Source organism: Delphinus delphis, chromosome 5 (assembly GCF_949987515.2).
Source record: "Delphinus delphis chromosome 5, mDelDel1.2, whole genome shotgun sequence".
Lineage (NCBI taxonomy): Eukaryota > Metazoa > Chordata > Mammalia > Artiodactyla > Delphinidae > Delphinus > Delphinus delphis.
This window is the reverse complement of record NC_082687.1, coordinates 20,742,964-20,766,042: the sequence shown is the minus strand read 5'-3', so window position 1 is coordinate 20,766,042 and position 23,079 is coordinate 20,742,964. Positions and strand designations below refer to the sequence as shown.

The 23,079-nt window shown below is 43.1% G+C and overlaps 1 protein-coding gene across 1 annotated transcript in view; it reads left to right on the top strand.

Moving 5' to 3' along the window:
- Positions 1-23,079, top strand: part of SETD7 (SET domain containing 7, histone lysine methyltransferase) — a 49,191-nt gene that overhangs the window by 19,949 nt on the left and 6,163 nt on the right. The window contains exons 4-8 of the mRNA XM_060012072.1: positions 613-814; positions 4,721-4,910; positions 11,216-11,297; positions 13,526-13,643; positions 18,302-18,459. Of these exons, the coding sequence (XP_059868055.1) occupies positions 613-814; positions 4,721-4,910; positions 11,216-11,297; positions 13,526-13,643; positions 18,302-18,459 (750 nt within the window). The remainder of the gene's footprint in view (positions 1-612; positions 815-4,720; positions 4,911-11,215; positions 11,298-13,525; positions 13,644-18,301; positions 18,460-23,079) is intronic.

Below are 23,079 nucleotides of genomic sequence, written 5' to 3'. Positions count from 1 at the left end.
CGAGTAAATCCCCATATATCTTCCAAAGAGATGGATGGGGATACTTTTGATTGGATACCAGTTATGGTTGTCACCGATAAATAATGCATTAATGGCTTAAGACAGAGAAGCAGACATCTACACGTTCTAAACCACATTTGTATTACTAGAGACCACTATATACAAGCCATCTGAAAGACCCTTGAGAACTCCCAGTGAATTCTGGAACTCTTGAGGGAAATTAAGCATGAGTGGTTTATGTGTGGAAAGGGTGGTTTATGTGTGGAAAGGGTAACACCAGAATTTCTATTGCCCGGTATTGGTTGGCATCTAGCCTTGGAAACATACTTAGATGAGGCTTGTTCTTTTCCACCTGTGGCTTCTTTCTTCTGTATTTCCTCCAGTAGAGAAATTGGATTAATAGGAACCAGGAGATTAGGAATTAAATCTCCCTTTCAGTATCTAATCCTACCCATATCTTGGGAGTATTTTTCCTAGCAATCTCGGAGAATTCAGGAGGATGTACTGAATACAGGCCAGCATTGGAACAGAGCTGGGCGTGGTGTGATCCTTTCTTTGAAGAGAGTTGAGTCACTGTCTGACTGTTCTCTTTTGTTCTCCCTTCTCTCACAGCACCCTGGAGGGATATTATGTGGATGATGCCCTGCAGGGCCAGGGAGTTTACACTTATGAGGATGGAGGAGTTCTCCAGGGCACATATGTAGACGGAGAGCTGAATGGACCTGCCCAGGAGTACGACACAGATGGAAGACTGATCTTCAAGGGACAATATAAAGATAACATTCGGCATGGAGTGTGCTGGATATATTACCCAGTAAGCCTCACGACTGTTCATTTTGCTGGAAAGTAACGAGTTTTAAGACAATGCTTCGAGTCTTCCCAATGAATAACAAAATGTATTCTCTATCTTAGGAAATGTGAGGCTGTGAAACTTGAGAGTCGGTAGCTGAAGCCAACAGCTTAGGGGGATATCCTCTCACAGTTTCACTATTGACTTTGATTGTTGTGCTCCGATCTACTATGAATTTCTCCTCAGGGTGGCTTTGGAAAGGAATGATTAGTCATGATGAAAACAAACTGGGACAAACTGGTTTGATTGTACCACTAATAAAGACAAAAATATATTGCTTTTTAAGAATATTCCTTTGGGATATAGAAAGAGATGGTGGAATGTCTCGTTGTTGCAATTAATGTTATTCTTTCTCATATGTAAGAACTAATCCAGCAACTTCCCATCTTTTTGGACTTACTACACTATTGTTACTTGATTTTACAATCCTACTCCCTGCTTTCTGGTTTATCTTGCTTAAATCAAGGTGATTAAAATTAACTTGCCTCTGAGTATTTGATAACATTTTATGATCTTTCTGGAGCTGACTAGAGCAAAAAAATGTGGCAAAACCCATGGCTGGGAATTAATGCTGTAATTTTTGTTTGCATTTCAAATACATCATCTGTTTGTAGTGAATTTCCAGAAAATGTTTCAGAAAATAAACCTGAGGAAATATTTTATTTTGTCCAGAGCTTAAGTCAAAATACGTTTTTTTCCCTTAGTCTTAACCGTATCCTCTTTTGATTTAAAAGTATTAATAAAAACATGTATAACAAGGAGAGTAGTCCCAGCTAAATCTATTTACACGTTATTGTTCCTAAAAAGTAAGTTATACTCTAGGCATAAGAAAAAATATTGTAAAACATTCTTTAAAATAATTAGGAAAGCATTTACACATTCTCTTGGTAGGATCTGCAATAGCTCACAAGTCCTTTCAGTTACAGAGGGAGAAGAGATGGAGGTACTTACCAGTTAGGAAGCCTGAAACTTTCGTTGCTTCATCAGTAGGCAGGATAAGCTTCCTGCTGCCCAGTGCTGGGGAGCTGCCGATATGACAGTGAATCTTGAAGCCTGGGAACGTGGAATTCCTCATGAGGGTGGGTCTAGGAAAGAGGTAACGGATTACCAGATTCTCCCACTACCTGTCATTTTACTTGTGACTATGATCAATTTAAGTCCCTAGAGGAGATCAACGATGAACTGAGGTGAATGGATCCGATTGGCTCAATGTAGTTGCATTTTGAAACCTAGAATGTGCAGCTGCATTTTAGCCTTCAGCCTTAATCACTGTCTTTTAAAGCACCGAGAGAAGACTCTGCCTTAGGAAGGAAGAAGCACTAGGGACTTACAAGCTTTAAAAATCAACTTGGTTGATAACACTTTGTATATAGTATCTGTTGGCATTTGGGGTCGGGGCTGGGGGAGGCTGGTAATCACACCCCACTGCTCTGCTCTCTGGACTGGGAATCAATTAAGAAATAGACGTGGGTATCAGGGATCAGGATGTTGGCTTCATTATGGCGGAGTTGGACTGGAGATGTGGCCTGGGCTTCTACTCCTGCCCCTCTGAACTAAACGGATGGGCCAGCTGCCCACAGAGCAGCCAGAAAGCTGCAGGTTTCCCTTGAGGAGTAGGGCTGCTTGGGGGAGCTTCCCCAGGGAGAGGAGAGGACCGAGAGGGGAGCAGGTGCAGCCTGTGGGCACTGTCAGTTCCCAGGACAGGTGAGCGAAAGTGCAGAACACATGAGAGCAGCAGCCTTATGCCGTTAACCCCTACCCAGTAGAGTTGGGTGTCAGTGGGTGTCAGATCCTGCCTTCTCACTAACCAAGTGAACGATTTCTCCTCCCATGAGGGGGAGCCACTGAGCAGAGGAGAAAAAGGAGCAGTTTCTTCCCCAGCACCCCTGACACAGCCAACAAAGAAGTGTTTGTGACGCGAAGTCAAAGCAGGAACAAGGGGAGGCAAAAATAATGATCCTCCCTACAGGATTTGTAAGCTCTCTAAGGACAGTTTATTTCTTTCAAAATTTGACCTTAAAACAGTGATGGAAAGTTTTTAATTAAAAACTCATAACTCCGGCCTTCCCTGGTGGCGCAGTGGTTGGGAGTCCGCCTGCCGACGCAGGGGACACGGGTTCGTGCCCCGGTGTGGGAAGATCCCACATGCCGTGGAGCGGCTGGGCCCGTGAGCCATGGCGGCTGAGCCTGCGCGTCCGGAGCCTGTGCTCCGCGACGGGAGAGGCCACAACAGTGAGAGGCCCGCGTACCGCAAAAAAAGGAAAACAACTCATAACTCCTTTTGGAAAAAAAAGAAGAATCTCTGCTTTATCGTTCTAGACAAATAAAATCATTTGGCCCCCAAACTGGAAGTTTAAAGCACATAAGGGGGAAGAAAAACATGAGACCCTAGAAAGACAGAATCCTGTTCTGAAGAAATAATCATGTTGATGGCTTATATTAGTTATGGCATATAAGAAGCATAAATACACCATTCAGCTCAGTCACTGAAAGCCTGAAGGCAGATCTTGCAAAAAGTATCATCCCCGTACGGGCTGGGTTATTAAGAATTAACTCGGGAAGGAGAAAGAGCAATAATACGTCGCTAATGCACTTTCTATCCATGAAAAATGCTTCCAAGTATTTTTGTTTCTATGGAAGTGCTGTGATTCATTTTTTAATTGATAACCTTTTTTCTCCAAAGAGCAATTGGACTACGATGAACTGTAGAAATCCTGTACCTGGTGGTATTTCTTCCTGCTGTCTCTCTGTAAACAGCATTTGGAATCACTTAAAAGTCATCCCACGTCACTGACTTTGAGTAGCTGCTTCTAGAACCTTTCAGTTGGGGGAATATCCAAGCTTTTAGAAGATGTCATGGGCTTACTAGTCTTGTGTCAGACCCACGAAGGTCTTAGATTTTCAGTTATACCATAAGGACCTTCTGGATGGGAAAAAAAAAAAAAGGGAAACATCTCTTGCATCCTAGATTAGATTTTTAAAAATTATTTATTGGTTTTAGTATCCCAATTCAGTTTTAAAAATATTTATATCATCTACTGTATCCCTAGCACTGGTACCAGGATGCAGAATTCTCTGATAGCCTCTGCCCTAAAGCATTTAATGACCCTTTGGAATGAAGCAAATGACAGTTAAAGAGGAAGCACAGCTGACTTCTCTCCTGGAAGGAGGGAGAAGGGAGAAGTAAATAAAGACGAGTGGGAAGAAAGAAGTGATGGGGAAGGGTGTAGAATTTAGTTGGTCGTTTTTCACTTTTCCTTCTAACTCCAAAAAAAGTGATGGAATAGAATTCTCAGAAAGGCAGTGTCCACAAGTCCTTTTGTTTATCCCTTAGAAAGTGCGGATGACTCCCGTTACTCATGTATACTGAGCTAATTCTTAAGTACCTTTGAACTAAAGATTTTCTTACTAGACCAGAAATCCAGAATTCAATATTTGAGAAGTGAAATCATAGGAATAGTAAGACTGTCCTGCTACCTCATCACATTTGATATTGCCCCAAAGTAACCCTTAGTTACATTTCCTTTCGATGATTGTAACTTATATCACAAATACAACGTTTGTTTCTTAGATAACAAACCAAGTTAGAGTATCAGGAGCTTGTCCAAGGATCATAAAGCACAGCTCCGTCTTTGACTCTCTAAATCAGGCTATATGCCCCCCGTGCATATAACTTATAGGGGACTGGATGGGGAGGAGAGAGCTGCCTCATGCTTTTCACGCTCATGTGAAAAGCTCTGCGTTCTGAAACTGTTATGATCCATATTAGTGCTGTTAACAATGGCAGTGCACAAGAGAAATGTCTTGAACTCATGTCATATAGATAAATACTATATATAATATGTTCTGGTTTTGGGTTTCTCCCATCAGGATGGAGGCAGCCTTGTAGGAGAAGTAAATGAAGATGGAGAGATGACTGGAGAAAAGATAGCATACGTGTACCCTGATGAGAGGACTGCCCTGTATGGAAAATTCATTGATGGAGAGATGATAGAAGGGAAACTGGCTACTCTTCTGTCCACTGAAGAAGGAAGGCCTCACTTTGAACTGATGCCTGGAAGTAAGTTGAATCTGCTTCAGACGGGTTGCTCTAATTCCAAAACGGGTTGTTGAGGTTTAAGAGAAGTTAATTTCTTTGTCTAGTCTGGTGTATTAGCTTGGCTGCATAACAGATACCTCAGCATCTCAGTGGTTTACAACAGCAAACACAGGTCTGCTAAGCAACTGTACTCGACTGGTCCAGGTGGGGCGTGGCCAGGCCAGGCTGGACCTGAGGCTTCTAGTCAGCTCTGAGTCTGTTCTATGTCTTAATTCTGGGCCCAATCTAAAGGGACAGTGGTGGCCTGGGTCAGTTTTCTCAGGTGGTCACAGGAAGCCAGAGCATGAGCAGACACCTATGATGCCTCTTAAAGCCTCAGCTTGGAACTGACACAAAGTCCCTTTCACCCACTTCTCATTGGTCAAAGCAAGTCACATGGCCAAGGCGGACATCAGTGAGACAGGGTAATATACACCGTGCACTTTAGTGGCACATGCTAAAAAGTCATCTGACAAGGGCATAGCTGTATAATTCTAACGCACAGAAGGAGTGAAGAAATGACAGCAGTAATTTAATCAGTTTTAAATATTATATCTCAGGGAAAAAAACAGTTTAATGATTTAACTGATAAAGAATCAAATTAGGTAGATCTCCAAGTTGGGACAGATTGTAATGCTGATTCAGCCTGAGCTTTGACTGGGAAGGATAAATGCACATTGGTACCCGGGCCCTCTTCAAAGTCTAGCATCTTCTTGGAGGACATATTCCATACATGAATGATCCTATTGGAATCAATGTTAGAAAAAATCCTATTTCTTTTTAGAAGTACAGGATGGCACACCAAACTTTTTTTCTGAGTATAAAATTATTTCTTGTAGAAAATCTGGAAGATATACAAAGAAAAACATCAAGATTTTGTATTTGCAGTGGCACAATATTAAGAAAGCTAAATCGGTCTGATTCCTTGAAATATGCATATATGTATTTCCAATCCAAGTTAAGGTATAAGGAGAATAAAGTAGAAAAGATAATACAGGGATTTCCCTGGTGGTCTAGTGGTTAAGACTCCACACTGTCAATGCAGGGGGCCTGGTCAATCCCCGGTCCGGGAACTAGATCCCACATGCCGCAACTAGAGATCCCGAGCGCCGCAACTAAAGATCCTGAGTGCCTCAACTAAAGATCCTGCATGCCGCAACTAAGATCTGGTGCAGCCAAATATATAAATAAATATTTTTTTAAAAAAAGAAAAGATAATATATATAGGCATTGATAGGCCTAAATAATATTTAGCTGTTTGGATTGGAAGGAGATTCTCCAAAGGGTGGTAGTCCAAAAATAGGAAGCCTAGCACTTACATTTAGGTCCAACTTGGGTTGTTATAAATGTCTCTGGTTTTGTTTTTTTAAGTTAAAAATTGAGGCATTTTAAATGCAATATGGGATTCTGGATTGGATCCTGGAACAGAAAAAGGACATTCGTGGAAAAACTGGTGAAATCTGAATAAAGTCTGGAGTTCAGTCAATACTAACGCAGCTATGTTGGTTTCTTAATTTGGACAAATGTACCATGTAACACAAGAAATTAACATTAGGAGAAGCAGTGAGGGGCATTGGGAACTCTACTATGTTTGCAACTTTTCTGTAAATTTAAAATCATTCCAAAATGAAGGGTTTTTTAAGTGTAACAGTAATCTTTGAACTTCAAACTCTAATATCTGCACTTTTCACATCCATTCCAAAAGGAGACAGTGTTATAAGGTTTAGAAATGAGGAGACTCCAGCTAGGGGAGGATCCCACTTGGTGATGCAGATTTTAAAAGTGGCAGCATTTGGAAGTGGCAGCATTTTTAGTGGCAAGAGTCCTGGACTTAAGAGTCACCTCGTTTGAGTCTCAGTGCCAACATTTACTGTATTATGGTTTGGGGCAGGTTAGTTATCCTTTCAGAACCCGTTTTTTCATCATAAAATACAGATAGTGGCACCTACCATAAAGCCCCCATCAGGAAAGTTACTGTGGTTATTACATTCTTCTTAGTATAAATACGAAACACATTTTGGGAAGTGAGAGGGGAATGATGATTTTTCTTAGAACTCCTGGTTGCAAATAACAAACACCCTCTTCAAACTAACTTAAGGCCAAAAAAAGGAGGGGGGTGGATTTATTGGCAAGATTCTAGCAGGCGCAGTTCTTTTAAGGATAGGTTGAACAATTTGGGTCTCAAAAGGGTCAGGAACCATAGTTGCTCTGGGTGACTGGGAGGCACCGGGCGCGGTGTTTACTCTGTGTTCTGCTCCTTTTGTTTCTCTCTCCTTCCTCTTCCAGTTACAGTGATTGACTGACTGGCTGACAGATGAGGGCTTTCGGGTCATGTGGCCTCTGGTCCAGTGGTTGAGGGAGGGGAAGAGGGAAACAGAAATCGAGTATCTCACCTAAAATCCTCCTACAACCGCCTTCTCCTTTTTCTCTGTGCTTTTGGATCCACAAACTGCTTCTCCGTCTCCACTTACTTCTTGCTGAGTTTCTCCTTGTGCCTCTGCCTGGAATTTCTTTTCTCCTCATCTCTTTGCCTCTTTCCATAGGAATTCCATTCCCTGGCTAATGTCTTTTCCATCTTTTTTTTTTTCTTCTTAAACACAGTTATCAGCATCACCTGGATGTTTCTTAGAAATGCAGGCTGTCAGGCCCACTTTGGGACTATTAAATCAGAATTCCCATTTTTTTAAATTTGATTAAAAAATTTTTTTTTGTTGGAGGATAGTTGATTTACAACGTTGTGTTAGTTTCAGGTGAACAGCAAAGTGAATCAGTTATACATAAACATATATCTACTCTTTTTTAGATTCTTTTCCCATATAGGCCATTACAGAGGACTGAGTAGAGTTCCCTGTGCTATACAGTAGGCCCTTATTAGTTTTTATTTTTTTGGCTGCGTAGCTTGTGGGATCTCAGTTCCCCGACCAGGGATTGAACCTGGGCCCTAGCAGTGAAAGTGAGGAGTCCCAACCACTGGACCGCCAGGGAAGTCCCTGCCTATTCCATCTTTACAGCTTGGCTCACCTCTTAGAAGTAACATTTGTCAAGTGAATGGATGAATTCTAGTCACAGGTCATAGTACCAACGATAGGGGAAAGGAGGAAAAGGAAAGGGTGCCTTCTGTTTTCCTGGAGCACAGGCCTGTCTAAGGGAGTAGAGGGAGGGACGGTATGCGTTGAAGAAGATGCATCCTTGAGGGCAGGAAGAGATGCGACTCCCACTGGTATCTGCACAGCCCCTAACACAGTGCTTTACGTGTGGTTGGCACTTAGTACATTCGTGAGGAAAGTATTAGTCTAAGGAAGGGAGATGGGAATTCACAGGAGAATTTCTGCACAACAGAATGTGTATTCCACAGAAATGTTTGGTTTGAAAGTGGTTTTTTCTTCTTTTTTGAACTAACTTCCTTTAATGGGCTGTGTGCTGGTCCGGGTGCATTCCTCAGCCTTTCCCTGCCCTGCTTTACTGCATGGGGCTTCTGCCCCTTGCAGGCTGCATTCCCCAGGCTCTTGTGCCTGGGGCTTCTGTCTGGCTTTGGCCACAGGCTGGGAACACGGAGAGGGACAGGAGCAGGGAGAAGCCCTCTCTGTGTCCAGCAGAGTCCCCAGCAGTGGCCTGTCTCCTGATTCCATCTCCCAGCAGGACGGTCCCCCACGGGTCCAGCTTCCCTGGACTCCCCCAGCTCTAGAGCTCCAGGAATGCCTCTGCCTCTGTCCCTGTGGCTCAGGGTTTTGGCCTCCTGCTCTTGCCAGTTTCTGGGCTCTTCACTGCCCTGTTTGGCTTCCCAGCTCTTCCAGCCTCTGTGTAACCAATTCCCTGTATTAAATTCTCTCTCTCTGAAATACTCAAATGGTCTGTTTCCTGGTTAGACACCGAGTGATCTGGATTGTTTTCTGACTTTTACTTTGAGACATTAATTTGGGTTTTATTTATTTATTTATTGTAGTTTTGGCTGCGTTGGGTCTTCGTTGCTGTGCATGGGCTTTCTCTAGTTGCAGTGAGCGGGGGCCACTCTTTGTTGCGCTGCGCGGGCTTCTCATTGCAGTGGCTTCTCTGTTGCGGAGAACGGGCTCCAGGAGCGTGGACTTCAGTAGTTGTTGCATGCAGGCTCAGTAGTTGTGGCTCGTGGGCCCTAGAGCGCAGGCTCAGTAGTTGTGGCGCACGGACTTAGTTGCTCCGCATCATGTGGGATCTTCCCGGACCAGGGCTCGAACCCCTGTCCCCTGCATTGGCAGGCGGATTCTTAACCACTGTGCCACCAGGGAAGCCCATTAATTTGGGTTTTGATTGTATAAAAAAAGGAAACAGAAAGAGGACCTGGTAGCCATTGGTGACCACTTAGGAATTGCTTAGTGGAATAATTTGTGATGCCTTAGTACCTAAAATAATTGACTTTGCTGGAGTAAGCCCTCCAGTTCCAAAACTTGTTTCTTTACTTATTAGCCTTTGGAACACCGTATGTCTTCCTTGTGCTCTGGGAGGATGCTCTGAAGCTAATTCTTTGCAGAGAACGAACATTAATTCTAGGACGGTTGTGTACCTTCGTTTCTGGAATAAATTACTAATTGGCTTCTGAACCACTTTAATAGAAATAAGATGACTTTGTTAATGCTTTATCAAAAGCAGTCTGTTCTCCTTAATTCTGCTGAGGCTGAATTTATTTTTAGTGAAGGAGACAATTGCCAAGGGTGGGTGGTTGGAGTCTATAGACTGTGTCTAGTATCAAGAAAACCACAAGAAAAATTTAAAACTATTATCCAATCTGATCTGACCAGAGAGATCTCCAATTTTCATGACAAAGCTTTTTCTTGATTAAAAATTGTAATTACACAAGCAGCTTTTAAACCATATGAATAAAGAAAATTCAAAAGCAAAAATGGGATTTTAAAAGATACTTCTGATGGCTGTTTATTAAGACCTGAGAACGAAACTCCAGAACAAACCTAAAAACTATCCATTTATGTCTTGCACAGCAATCTGTAATGACTGGTGTAAACCTGCCTATAGGAAGCATGTTACCTAGCCAGTCAGCTACTATCTCATTCTATCACATATTTTTTTTTACACAATATTCCCTTGGCATTGAACTTTTTTTAATTTAATTTAATTTTATTTTTTAATTTTTGTCTGCTTTGGGTCTTCGTTGCTGTGCGTGAGCTTTCTCTAGTTGCGGCGAGCGGGGGCTACTCTTCGTTGCAGTGCTCAGGCTTCTCATTGCAGTGGCTTCTCTTGTTGCAGAGCACGGGCTCTAGGCACACGGGCTTCACTAGTTGCAGCACGCAGTCTCAGCAGTTGTGGTGCATGGGCTTCGTTGCTTCATGCCATGTGGAATCTTCCCGGACCAGGGATCGAACCCATGTCCCCTGCATTGGCAGGCGGGTTCTTAACCACTGCGCCACCAAGGAAGTCCCTCTATCACATATTTTAATTAGAACTAATATTACCACATGTTACCGTTCCCATCTACTAAGCATCCAATCGCTGTATTCAGTAATAACCTAAAAATATCTTTTAGCGACTCAATTCGACATCACAAAGTTCAACAAACAAAACAGCAGATTTTAATCCCCTCGTATGAAAATATTTGACGTTATGGCAATATTTGTTATACTTATGATTCTCCAATCATAAGTGATCTTAGAGGTGTAACATCAGTTGTACCAAATGGTGTGGGTGATGCTTACATGTAGAGCACCCAGGTAATTCCAGATATTTGTAGAATGAAAGAGAGAAAGTAAATTATGCTGTATAACATGGTATCCATCTTCATTATTCTATTCTTGAATAAAGTGAAAGCATTTCAGGAGTAATATAAAAAAAGTATTTCTTTAGATTAACCTTTTCCTGATTATCTGTATGTATTTTTTCCACTTAGATATTCAGGAAAAGAAATAAAACCCATATGTGTATCTTTTACTGCGTAACAAAATGAGGAGTTGGGATTTATCTATTCACAATCGTAAATTCTCTTAAATATAATGGATGTTATTTTAATCACCAAGAGATTCATGTGAATATGATGGAGAATGAAGCTAAGAAATTTATTATGTTTGCACATTTACTCAGCATAAGTAAACTTTTCTTTTCCCCTAACCCGCACCACTAAACTTTCTTATCATAAAAACCTATTATCATTTTAGAAAACTATCCATTTATATTGAAGAATTTCATTCTAGTTGGCCTGACTTGAATAACACTTTTCATTATTTAACTCTTTCTGGTCCTGTGGATAGAGAGAACGCTCTTCCCTAACTCTGGGCCTTGTACTGAGATTTTTGTTTGCTTTTTAGGTTCGGTGTACCACTTTGATAAGTCAACTTCATCTTGCATTTCTACCAATGCCCTTCTTCCAGATCCGTATGAATCAGAGAGGTAATTTTTTCCATGTGGTTTAAACAGCACCATTTATGTGAGATTAAATAACCCTTGTGGTAGGAATTATTGGCCCTCTGCTAAGGCCGAGTTCTTGAGCAGAAAAAAATAGTCATATATTCCGAGGAAGAGTGTTTTTATTGTCATATAGAATCTGTCCCTGTAAGGAAGTTTTTCCACCCATAAAGCACAGAACAGCTTGTGTGTCAGTCCCAGAATGAAGCTTCTACAAAGACAGCAGTTGGGCCAGGCAGCCAGCTATGCCCTGCTCAAGTGTCCCCTTTCTTGGGGCTCTGGTGCCACAGTTTGTGCCTTAGCCCCTGCTGGCCCCTAGGGAGCATTTCACACTCTTGAAAGCTCTAGCCGAGGCAGGGACCAAATGCCTCCTTTTCTACTTAGCCCAGCTGAGGGGGTCTGGAATGTGAGATAATTTCTTTATTCACTAAGGGAAGACAGGAGTGAAACAAAGAAAATACAAGAAGCATAAAAACATTCCAGCTTATAAATTACAAGTTTCTGATTCTCTAAGATCCCTCCCAGAGTGTCAAGCCCTGTTCCATTTCATACCCTAGCTAAACTCTAAGCTCCTGGTATGGTTTTCTCTGGTCCCCTGCCTGGGGTTCTTATTCCCCAGCGACTGGCCTGTTTGTGGGTAAGAGTGCCATCTGCAGTTGGCTTTCTCTTGGCCTCACTCTGTAAGCGTGGCTTCTATTCAGTTTCTGTCCCGTCCCCATCGGAGAAAAGGCCTCTTCCCTGGTTTAACTGACAGGGCTGACACCACAATGTCACAATGAATGAATGGCCTCTTTCTTGACACGAGGCTCTGGCCTGTTGGCAGGGAGAAAGGTTTGGTCTCTTGTTAGCCCCCAAAACACAACAGTACCATAACCGTATGCATCAGTCATTTTTTGTTACTGTCATTGTGATGATGCCACATAACAATACCCTCAGACTATCAGTGATTTATGAAAGCAAACATTTTCTTTTACGCTCATGCTTCTGTAGATTGGCTGACGTTCAGCCACTTTTGACTGGGCTCAACTCGGCTCAGCTGGACTAGGCTACACTCCAGGTTTCAAGTTGGGTTCCAGTCTGTCTCACATGCCTTCATTCCAAGACTCAGGCTAAGGGAGCAACAGCCCCCCGGGGCATCTTCTTCTTGTGGAGATGAATGGAAACTCAAGGAAGCTGGCAGAAACTTGCCATGCTTCTTAATATCCAAGACCTAGCTTTGCAGTCACTTCTGCCTAGTTGCAAAGCAGATCATATGGCCAAGACCAAAGTCAGTCAGGCAGGGATGTATCCTCAGCCCAAGCTGAAGGGCAGTCATGCGGCCAAGCAGCAGGACGTATAATTCTGTCCCAGGGAGAGAGTCAAGAGGTAAAAGCAATAATTCAGCCTTCCAGCCCATCAAATAAGCAGAAGATCTACATAACAAAAATCCCAGATGACCAGTTCCACCAGAGTCATTACATCACAGGGGCCAGAAGAACTGAAATCCTGTGGACGGGGCATGTACTTACTTACTAAATCCAGTTCCGTAATCATGAGTGCTGTTTTCTTATAAACCAGTGGTGGGCAAACTTGCCCTATAAAGGGCCATGTGGTCAGTATTTTAGGCTTTGTGGGTCTCTACTGCAACTACTTAAGTCTACCTTTGTAATGCTAAAGCAGTCATAGATAATATTGAACAGATAGGTGTGGCTGTGTCCCAATAAAACTTTATTTACAAAAATGGACACAGCCAGATTTGGTCCTTGAGCTGATCTGCTATAAACTCCTTTGTTGGGAAGTGCTTATTGGATATATTTTATTATGTAAAAGATTCATCTTGGGGCTCCATTAAAACAGTCTTTCCCTCCTATTTGGCACTGAGAAACTTAGGTATAGCTTTAATTAGCTTTGGGAAATGTTTGCCTTGTCTAGGAAGACAGTGGAAATTGTCATTAATTAAAACAGACAAATTTTTAAAAACCTTCTATCAAGCACTGAGTTACCTTGTGAATATATACTAATAATCCCTTTATTAGAGAGCAGTGAGAGAAATAAGTAACAGTTCTCCAGTTTCTAATGCCAAAATATGTGGTTTCACTGTTTCTTACTTCCTCATTGGATTATTATGAACTGACATTTTGTATCCCGTAGCTATAAGACTATTTTGGTGGTTGATGTAAGGGATGACATATCAAACTAAAAAAAATCATTATTTGCCCCTTTTTTCTGTTTAGGGTTTATGTTGCGGAATCTCTCATTTCCAGTGCTGGAGAAGGACTGTTTTCAAAGGTAGCAGTGGGACCCAATACTGTTATGTCTTTTTATAATGGAGTCCGAATTACACACCAAGAGGTGAGCGGGGTAGAAGTGGAAAATCAGCGTGATTGGTTAAAGGGTTTTGTTTCAAGCACCCTTATTAATTTTCTCATTAGTCCTTTTACTTTAATATTCACTAGGAATATAAAGGAGCAAAAAGCTAGGGTTTTTTGTAAAATGCTTGGATATTGTCTTATAGCCAGCCTCAGACTGCTTTAGCAAAGACACCATAGATTATGTAGCTTATGAACAACAGAAATTGATTTCTCACAGTTCTGGAGGCTGGGAAGTCCAAGATCAAGGTGCCAACAGATTCAGTGTCTGGTGAGAGCCTGCTTCCTGGTTCATAGATGTCCCTCTTTTTGCTGTAACTTCATATGGCTGGAGGGATGAGGGAGCTCTCTGGGGCCTCTTTTATAAGACACTAATCCCATTCATGAGGGCTCTGCCTGCTGTCATGACCTAAACACCTCCCAAAGACCCCACCTCCGGATACCCTGACATTGGGGATGAGATTTCAACATATGCTTGGAGGGGGGACATCAACATTCAGTCTATAGCAGATATTTTCCTCTTATTTTTTTTTAACTGTTGTGAAATCAAGTCTATTCATCTTTTTTTTTTAAATATATTTTAATTTATTTATTTGGCCACACTGCACGGCATGTGGGATCTTAGTTCCCCGACCAGGGATTGAATCCGCACCCCCTGCAGTGGAAATGCAGAGTCTTAACCACTGGACTGCCGGGACGTCCCAATTTTCCTCTTTATTTTGAGCCTTAGTATGATTTTTTTTTCTTTTTTTTACATTCCACAGCTATTTTATAGAGAGTGGGCTGGTACCATCAGGGAGACAGTAATTGCTTTGTATTGGACTACACCCAGTATCTGAAAAATTGAGATCCAACCGGACTCTGTCAATAATTAATTTATGACCTTGGGTGCGGTGCTTTACAGGAAGGGCCCCTACTTCTGTCTGTGCAAAAGCCATACAGTAGCCTCCATCTTACCTGGAAGGGTTCTATTTCCAAAAAAAATTAAAAGTTGAAGAGTTGAATCACCTCTTGCCTTGAAGACACCATCTTTGATACACTTCTCAGATTTCATATATGTTTTTTTGTTTTTGTTTCTTTACTTCACAACTAGCTTTCTTAAGTGTCTGCTTAAGGGTGAAAGCTTGATGCTTTGAGCACAGCTAGGGCTCTGTCCATCCTGGTCTCACTTGTGTGAAGTTGGGTGGGACTTAAGCCCATCACTCACGTCCCACCTTCACGTCTTCATTTTTCGTTTGTTCCTATGGAATGATAAAAAGCAAAAGGCCGAGAAATAATCAAGTCACTGTACATTCAAAGCAGCCGCCCAGACAAAGATGTCAGTGCAGAAACCGAGCTGTGATCTGCCTCGCAGTGTCCCCTTGTGATGGTCAATCCAGAAAGTCCAAGGAATTCAGCCTGTGGACGGTGGCGCGGGATACTGACACATAATTTATTCAAACGTTTTACATCTAAGGAAACTGAAGCCAAGAGGGGTTAAGCAATTTGCCTAAGGTCACAAATATAGTAACTGGCAGAATTCAAGCAAGGTTTCTAACAGCAGAATCTGGCTCTGTGCTGAAACTCACTATATAAATGAATGAGGGTGCCTCCTTGCCTTCATGAAGTTTCGATGAGAAAAATACACAACTAGTGGCAACATAAGGAAGATGGTCCTGAGTGTCATATATCAAATCACATAACAGGTCTGGAATATTAAGATCCATGAAGATTTTTTCACTTTCATCACTGCTGTATCCCCTGCACCTAGAACAGTGCCTAGCATATGGTAGGTGCTCAGTCAGTATCTGTTGAATGAATATCAGATACAAATAAAAGCATAATTGTAGCTTACAGACAGGAGAGATGGTATACCTCTGAGTGTCAACAGTTTTTGAATGAAAGTGGGATCCTGTTAGTTCCGAAACGCTGTCCTTGCTGGCATGCACAGATGCTGGGGCCTGTTGGTCAGGACGGGTTGGGAGAAGGGATGCCTGCTGCTTGCACAGCGGATAGTGAGTCCTGCTGTGGGTGAGAAAGCACACTGGTTGTCCGTGACTCTGCTGGTCACACCGATTGCCCATCTGCAGCAAAGGTGTAGGACTTTTCTGGCGCTCAGTTTTGCATTCCTTAGGTTTCCGGTTCTGTTTGATGTTCTTACTTTCATTTTTCTTTGGCTTCATCCTGCTCTCTGTAGAGGTTCAAGGGATTTGAGGGCTGATTAAAGAAAAAGACCACAAGAGGCAGCAGCACACAACAAGCTTTATAGATACGGGGTGGTGATTGGGCAGGGCTGCATGGGAGGGGGTGTCCTCCCAGCATGAGGCTGTTCAGAGGTTTATGGCACAGGGGCCAAGGTCCAGAGGGGAGCAGGGCAACGGAACTCCTGGGAAAAAGAAGGACCGGAGAGGGGCTTGACATGTCTAGGTGATGTGTAGCCTGGGAGGGGTCTCTGGGCCAAAGAACTCCAAAGGAAGCTACAGTCTGGCGTCTTTATGGTCCTGGGTTTATCTATCTGCTCCTAGCAGATGTGGGGTGAGGTTTTGTGGATGAAGCAAACTCTGAATGGCTAAAACTCTGCTCTGTTTGGGCTATTTAAAATAACAGTGGGGTATGTAAAAATTTAAGGTTGGTGGTGATGGGCTTTTAAGGTAACAGGTCTCAGCCCGTAGTGGAGAAATAAACAACCTAGGGGCCCATACACAGACGCCATCTTTGACTCGTTGACATAACATTCACCTGCTTTTAATTCAAGACATCTGGTGATAAATGTAAGGCCCGACACTATGAAACTCTTAGAGGAAAACAGGCAGAACACCTTATGACATCAATCACAGCAAGATCCTTTTTGACCCACCTCCTAGAGGAATGGAAATAAAAACAAAAATAAACAAATGGGACCTAATGAAACTTAAAAGCTTTTGCACAGCAAAGGAAACCATAAACAAGACGAAAAAACAACCCTCAGAATGGGAGATAATATTTGCAAATGAAGCAACTGACAAAGGATTAATCTCCAAAGTTTACAAGCAGCTCATGCAACTCAATATCAAAACAACAAACAACCTGGGACTTACCTGGTGGCACAGTGGTTAAGAATCTCCCTGCCAATGCAGGGGATATGGATTTGAGTCCTGGTCCGGGAGGGTCCCACATGCCGCAGAGCAACTAAGCCCATGCGCCACAGCTACTGAAGCCTCCGGGCCTAGAGCCCGAGAAGCCACTGCAATGAAAAGCCCGCCCATCGCAATGAGGAGTAGCCCCCACTCACGCCGCAACTAGAGAAAGCCCGTGCGCAGCAACGAAGACCCAACACAGCCAAAAATAAATGAATAAATTTATTAAAAACAAAACAAAAAACCCAATCCAAAAATGGGCAGAAGACCTAAATAGACATTTCTCCAAAGAAGATATACAGATCACCAACAAACATATGAAAGGATGAAACATCACTAATCATTAGAGAAATGCAAACCAAAAGTACAATGAGGTATCACTTCACACGGGTCAGAATGGCCATCATCAAAAAATCTACAAACAATAAATGCTAGAGAGGGTGTGGAGAAAAGGGAACCAACCCTCTTGCACTCTTGGTGCGAATGTAAATTGATACAGCCACTGTGGAGAATAGTATGGAGGTTCCTTAAAAAACTAAAAATAGAACTACCATATGACCCAGCAATCCCAGTACTGGGCCACTATATACCACTGTATACCCTGAGAAAACCATAATTCAAAAAGAGACATGTATCACAACATTCATTGCAGCTCTATTTACAATAGCCAGGACATGGAGGCAACCTAAGTGTCCATTGACAGATGAATGGATAAAGAAGATGTGGCACATATATACAATGGGATATAACTCAGCCATGAAAGGAAACGAAATTGAGTTATTTGTAGTGAGGTGGATGGACCTAGAGTCTGTCATACAGAGTGAAGTAAGTCGGAAAGGGAAAAACAAATACCATATGCTAACACATACATATGGAATCCAAAAAAAAAAAAAAAGTTCTGAACAACCTAGGGGCAGGACAGGAGTAAAGATGCAGACGTAGAGAATGGACTTGAGGACACGGGGAGGGAGAAGGGTAAGCTGGGACGAAGTGAGAGAGTGGCATGGACATATATACACTACCAAATGTAAAACAGACAGCTAGCGGGAAGCAGCAGCATAGCACAGGGAGATCAGCTCGGTGCTTTGGGACCACCTAGAGGGGTGGGATGGGGAAGGTGGGAGGGAGATGCAAGAGGGAGGAGATATGGGGATATATGCATATGTATAGCTGATTCACTTTGTTATAAAGCAGAAACTAACACACCATTGTAAAGCAATTATACTCCAATAAAGATGTTAAAAAAAGTAGACATCTGGTTACTTTTTTGTGTCTTTATAAAAGGACTTTAAATCCTTTTTTTCATATAAGATAGGGTAAAATCAATAAATGCTAAGTTGAGCTGCCCGGCGCTGCCCACATACGCCTTTTGCACCATCAGTGCGCAGGGTTTGCACCATCGAGGTGCAAGGGATGCCTTAGGCTCTTTCCATGTATATGGCACTCAAACCGTGAAGTTTAAGGATAAATGAGTTAATATCTCCGGTGTCCTTTGAGCTCCTGGGAGGAAGGGCCTTTCTAATGTTTGCTTTCTTGTTTTCTGCAGGTTGATAGCAGGGACTGGACTCTTAATGGGAACACCCTCTCCCTCGATGAAGAAACAGTCATTGATGTGCCTGAGCCCTACAACCGTGTATCCAAGTACTGTGCCTCCTTAGGACACAAGGCAAATCACTCCTTCACTCCGAACTGCATCTATGACATGTGAGTAGGATACCAAGCGGCCAGTGGCTGGGGCCCCGAGAATGAGGAGGGTACCTCAAAGGTGTCATCCTGCCTCGAGGAAGGTGGCTTCCTCAGAATATTCGAGGGTCCTCTGGCCAGGGGCCTCATGGTTATAACTTGAAACTCAGATATGGAAAAGTGCTTCGAAGAGTAGAAATGCTGTGGAAATGCTGTACTTAGTGGTTGCTGTTTTAGTGTGGCTTTTTTGTCCTTTAGTTGTCTCATTCTGGAAAATTAAGGGTAGTGTCCTTTGAAGTAATAGTACAAATTGAAATGACTCTGCACAGTGGAGATTAGGGAATCCTTTTATTATGTGCAAGGAAGGAGAACCCAAAGATCCTGAGCCTAGGGTGTGAGCTCTCAGTATTGGGAAAAAAACGTGTAAAATCAGAGTCCCTATCATTTAACAATCAAGAGGAATGAAATACTGAACACATGCTGCAACATGGAGGAGTTGAAGACATGCTAAATGCAAGAAGCCAGTCATGGGGACTTCCCTGGTGGTCCAGTGGTTAAGACTCCACGCTCCCAATGCAGGGGGCCTGGGTTCGATCCCTGGTGGGGGAACTAGATCCCGCATGCATGCTGCTACTAAGAGCCTGCATGCCACAACTAAAGATCCCGCATGCCGCAACTAAAGATCCCACGTGCCGCAACTAAAGATCCCACATGCCGCAACTAAAGATCCCACATGCTGCCACGAAGATCCCACAGGCTGCCACGAAGATCCCACGTGCTCGCAATGAAGACCCAGTGTAGCCAGAATAAATAAATAAATATTAAAAAAGAAGCCAGTCACAAGAGCATGTAGTGTATGATTTCCATGTATATGAACAGTCCACTATAGCCGCAGAGACAGAATGCAGATCAGTGGTTGCCTAGAGCTGGGGGCGGGGGTGGGCGGAGTAGAAGTTGATGGCTAATGAGCGTGGAGGTTCCTTTTGAGGCTGATGAAAGCTTCCAAAATTAGTGGTGATGGTTGCACAACTGAAAACCACTGAATTGTACACTTTAAATGGATGAATTTTATGAGACATGAATTATATCTCAACAAAATCATTATTTTAAAAAATCAAATAATCCTACTTCCCCTTCCAATGGTGCATTGAACCTCTTGGAAACCTCCATTGATGAGAACCTTACCATTATCCACAAAGGCGGCTGTCTGGACAAACAAATACATATCATGGAATTAGCTGTTGGGCTCTGATGATTAGAAAGTTCCTTCTGTTGAGCCCTTATGGGTTTCCCTGTACTATCCAGCCCTTGGCCCTAATTACCTCCCTTTTTTTCTTGTGTACAGTGTCAGTCTCTCTTCCACATAGTAGTCCTGCAAATATCTTAGTAGTTTTCATGTGCCCTCCGAACCCTCTCTTCCAAAAGGCAAGCATCTCCGACTATGCCTTAAAGGATACAGCTGAGATTCCATGTTGTTGCTGCCCTTAACTCAGCCTGAGGACAGGCTAGGAGTCTAGGAGTTAGGCAGCTGTGTGCAACCTTTTCTGCTCAGCTGTAGTTTGCTGTCACTTAGTCCTCTAGCTCGTTAACAGAAGCAGGATCTGATCATGTGCATTTAATCTGTAGGAAAATTGCCAGGATTTGAATATCCCTTCTTGCATCCCTGAGATGGCTTTAAAATTGTTCTGGCACTGACTTGCTCTCCTTGTCAGCCAGTACCAAGTACTGAAGCTACAACTTCTGTTTAAAGGGCGGGTAGAAATGGCAAAGGACATGTGTCATGTGAAATGAAACTGACACTGTTATTAACTCCAAGGCTTTCACGGCCAGTGTGAATTAGGCCAAAGCATCTTTGCAGGCTGCCACAGCTGAACAACAACCCTTTAAAGCAGTGGTAACTAAGGATAACAAATGCTACTTAGGCTGCCCCTTAAAACAAATGAGTCCTGTGATTTCATGGCAAGAACATGATTTTTCTCATCAAAAAGAAGAGAGCACAGGAGACAAGAGAAGGAACCATTTGTGCAAAATCAAGTCCCTCCTCAGAGTTTTTTTTTTTTTTCCAAGCCCAATGTGAACGATTAGTTATTTGGGGTCATGGGGAGACTAGCTGAATAATAATCAAATATAACATTCAGATACCAATCCATGGCATTCATTTGTTTCTAAAATCATTGGTACTGTTATGCACACTGTAACTTAAACAGAACAGCAGTTCTATAAGCTGTTTTAACTGCACTCTGGTACAGCGTGCCACATGGACAGATAGGCAGGAACTACTTTTCTCGCTGTAAATATAGGTTACTTGTCGACAAGGGACCGAAGAGGGTGGCCCAGAGGTTTGGTCTGAGTGCTAATCGTGCAGCCAGTGTTTCCTGAGCACTTCCTCTAGGTCGGTGCTGTGCTAAAGCCTTCTGTGCACATTGTCAGTCAATCCTCCCAGTAACTTCGTGGGGCTCCTGGTATTACTGCTGGTCCCAGATCAGTGACAAGAAACACAGGGCTCGGGCTTCCCTGGTGGCGCAGTGGTTGAGAGTCCGCCTGCCGATGCAGGGGACGCGGGTTCGTGCCCTGGTCTGGGAAGATCCCACGTGCCGCGGAGCGGCTGGGCCCGTGAGCCATGGCTGCTGGGCCTGCGCGTCCGGAGCCTGTGCTCCGCAACGGGAGAGGCCACAACAGTGAGAGGCCCGCGTACTGCAAAAAAAAAGAAACGAAACGCAGGGCTCTTGTCAAAGTGGAGAAGTGCTCTTAACCATTGTGCCTTAGGGCTGCTTTGAAGAATCAGCACCTGAGATTGAGTTCTGTCTTTTCAGTGTGTCCATTTTCTACTCCCTGAGAATAACGATAATGAGCAAGAAAATTAAAGTACAAGAGGACGCTAAAAGAAATCTTAGGCTTCTTGTGTGATTTTTTTCCAGTGTACCAGAAGGTTACCTAGAGCTCCATTTCAGGAGTATTTTTTTTATTGAAGTATCACTGATTTACAATACTGTGTTAGTTTCAGGTATACAGCAAAGTGATTTGGATATACATATATTCATTTTCAGATGCTTTTCCATTATAGGTTATTACAAGATATTGAATATAGTTCCCTGTGCTATACAGTAGGTCCTTGTTGTTTATCTATTTCATATATAGTAGTGTGTATCTGTTAATCCCATACTCCTAATTTATCCCTCCCCCTCTCCCCACCTTTCCCCTTTGGTAACCATAAGTTTGTTTTCTATGTCTGCAAGTCTGTTTCTGTTTTGTAAATAAATTCATTTGTATCTTTTTTTTTTAAGATTCCACATGTAAGTGATATCATATATTTTTCTTTGTCTGACTGACTTCTCTTAGTATGACAATCTCTAGGTCCATCCATGTTGCTGCAAATGGCATTATTTCATTCTTTTTTATGGCCGAGTAATATTCCATTGTAAGGAGTAAATATTTTTTTTAATGAAATATTTTAATTTAGAGACAAAGAGTTGTGATTTTAATAAGGAATTCCCAAATCCCTGATCCAGGGGTGTCCTCTGTGCTGGAGCACAGTCTGAGACTCCTGTGCATGTGCGTGCTCTCATATACCCACGTGCCTGCTTACACATGTCACAACTGATACGAGTCTTCAGTTGTGCCAGGCACTGCGTGTGGTGCTTTATTTATGTGACCCTATCTTGTCACCACAATGATTCTTGGAGGATAAGGATTACCGATGTTATCATGATTTGGCAGGTGAGGAAAGTGAGATTCAGAGACACAGGCGAGCTTTCCACAAGGACGCAGTAATAATGTGTGGCACCAGGACTCACACCAAAGTCTTCGGGCCCAAATCAAGTGTGCTTTCCAAGAAACAGGACAGCCAAAGGGGGTGGACATAGAGGCCCCCTTGGAGTGAGGGTGTGGTTGTTCCTTTTTACTCCCCACAAAATATGTCCATACACTGCAGACACACTCCTCTCCCACCAAGCGCTTGCCATCAAACCCCATGTACCTCTGACTTCCGGCCTGGAACCTCCTCCTTTGGTGTTTCAATGTCCTTTGTTCAAAATGTAACTATAAATGAATGGATTTGACCAGATGCATAGGAAAACAAAGTTAATTTCTTTCTGGCCTGCCTTCCAGGTATCCGTGTTGGGTTTCAGCAGCTGTTAGAGGAGATGAGTCTCTTAATACTTATTTAGCTCCCGTTCCCCTGCAGGGAGCTGTGCAGGTGAGCCAGGCTGGGAGCCTCTGGCAGAGGAGCATAATCCTAGCTTTAGCCCGGCCTCTCCCATCACAGGGTGCATCGGAGGGAAATCTGAAAGAAGCAGGATGGCAGAGCGGTCTGAGCTTCCCTCTTGGGAAAAAGATCTTCATTTACTTTTTTTTTTTTTTGCGGTACGCAGGCCTCTCACTGTTGTGGCCTCTCCCGTTGCGGAGCACAGGCTCCGGACGCGCAGGCTCAGCGGCCATGGCTCACGGGCCCAGCCACTCCGCGGCATGTGGGATCTTCCCGGACCGGGGCACGAACCCGTGTCCCCTGCATCGGCAGGCGGACTCTCAACCACTGCGCCACTAGGGAAGCCCTTCGTTTACTTTTATGCTAGAAAATAACTCTTCCTCTATAGGTACAGGATGGAAAACAGAGGTTTTCGCTTTTGAAAATCCACAGGGCTC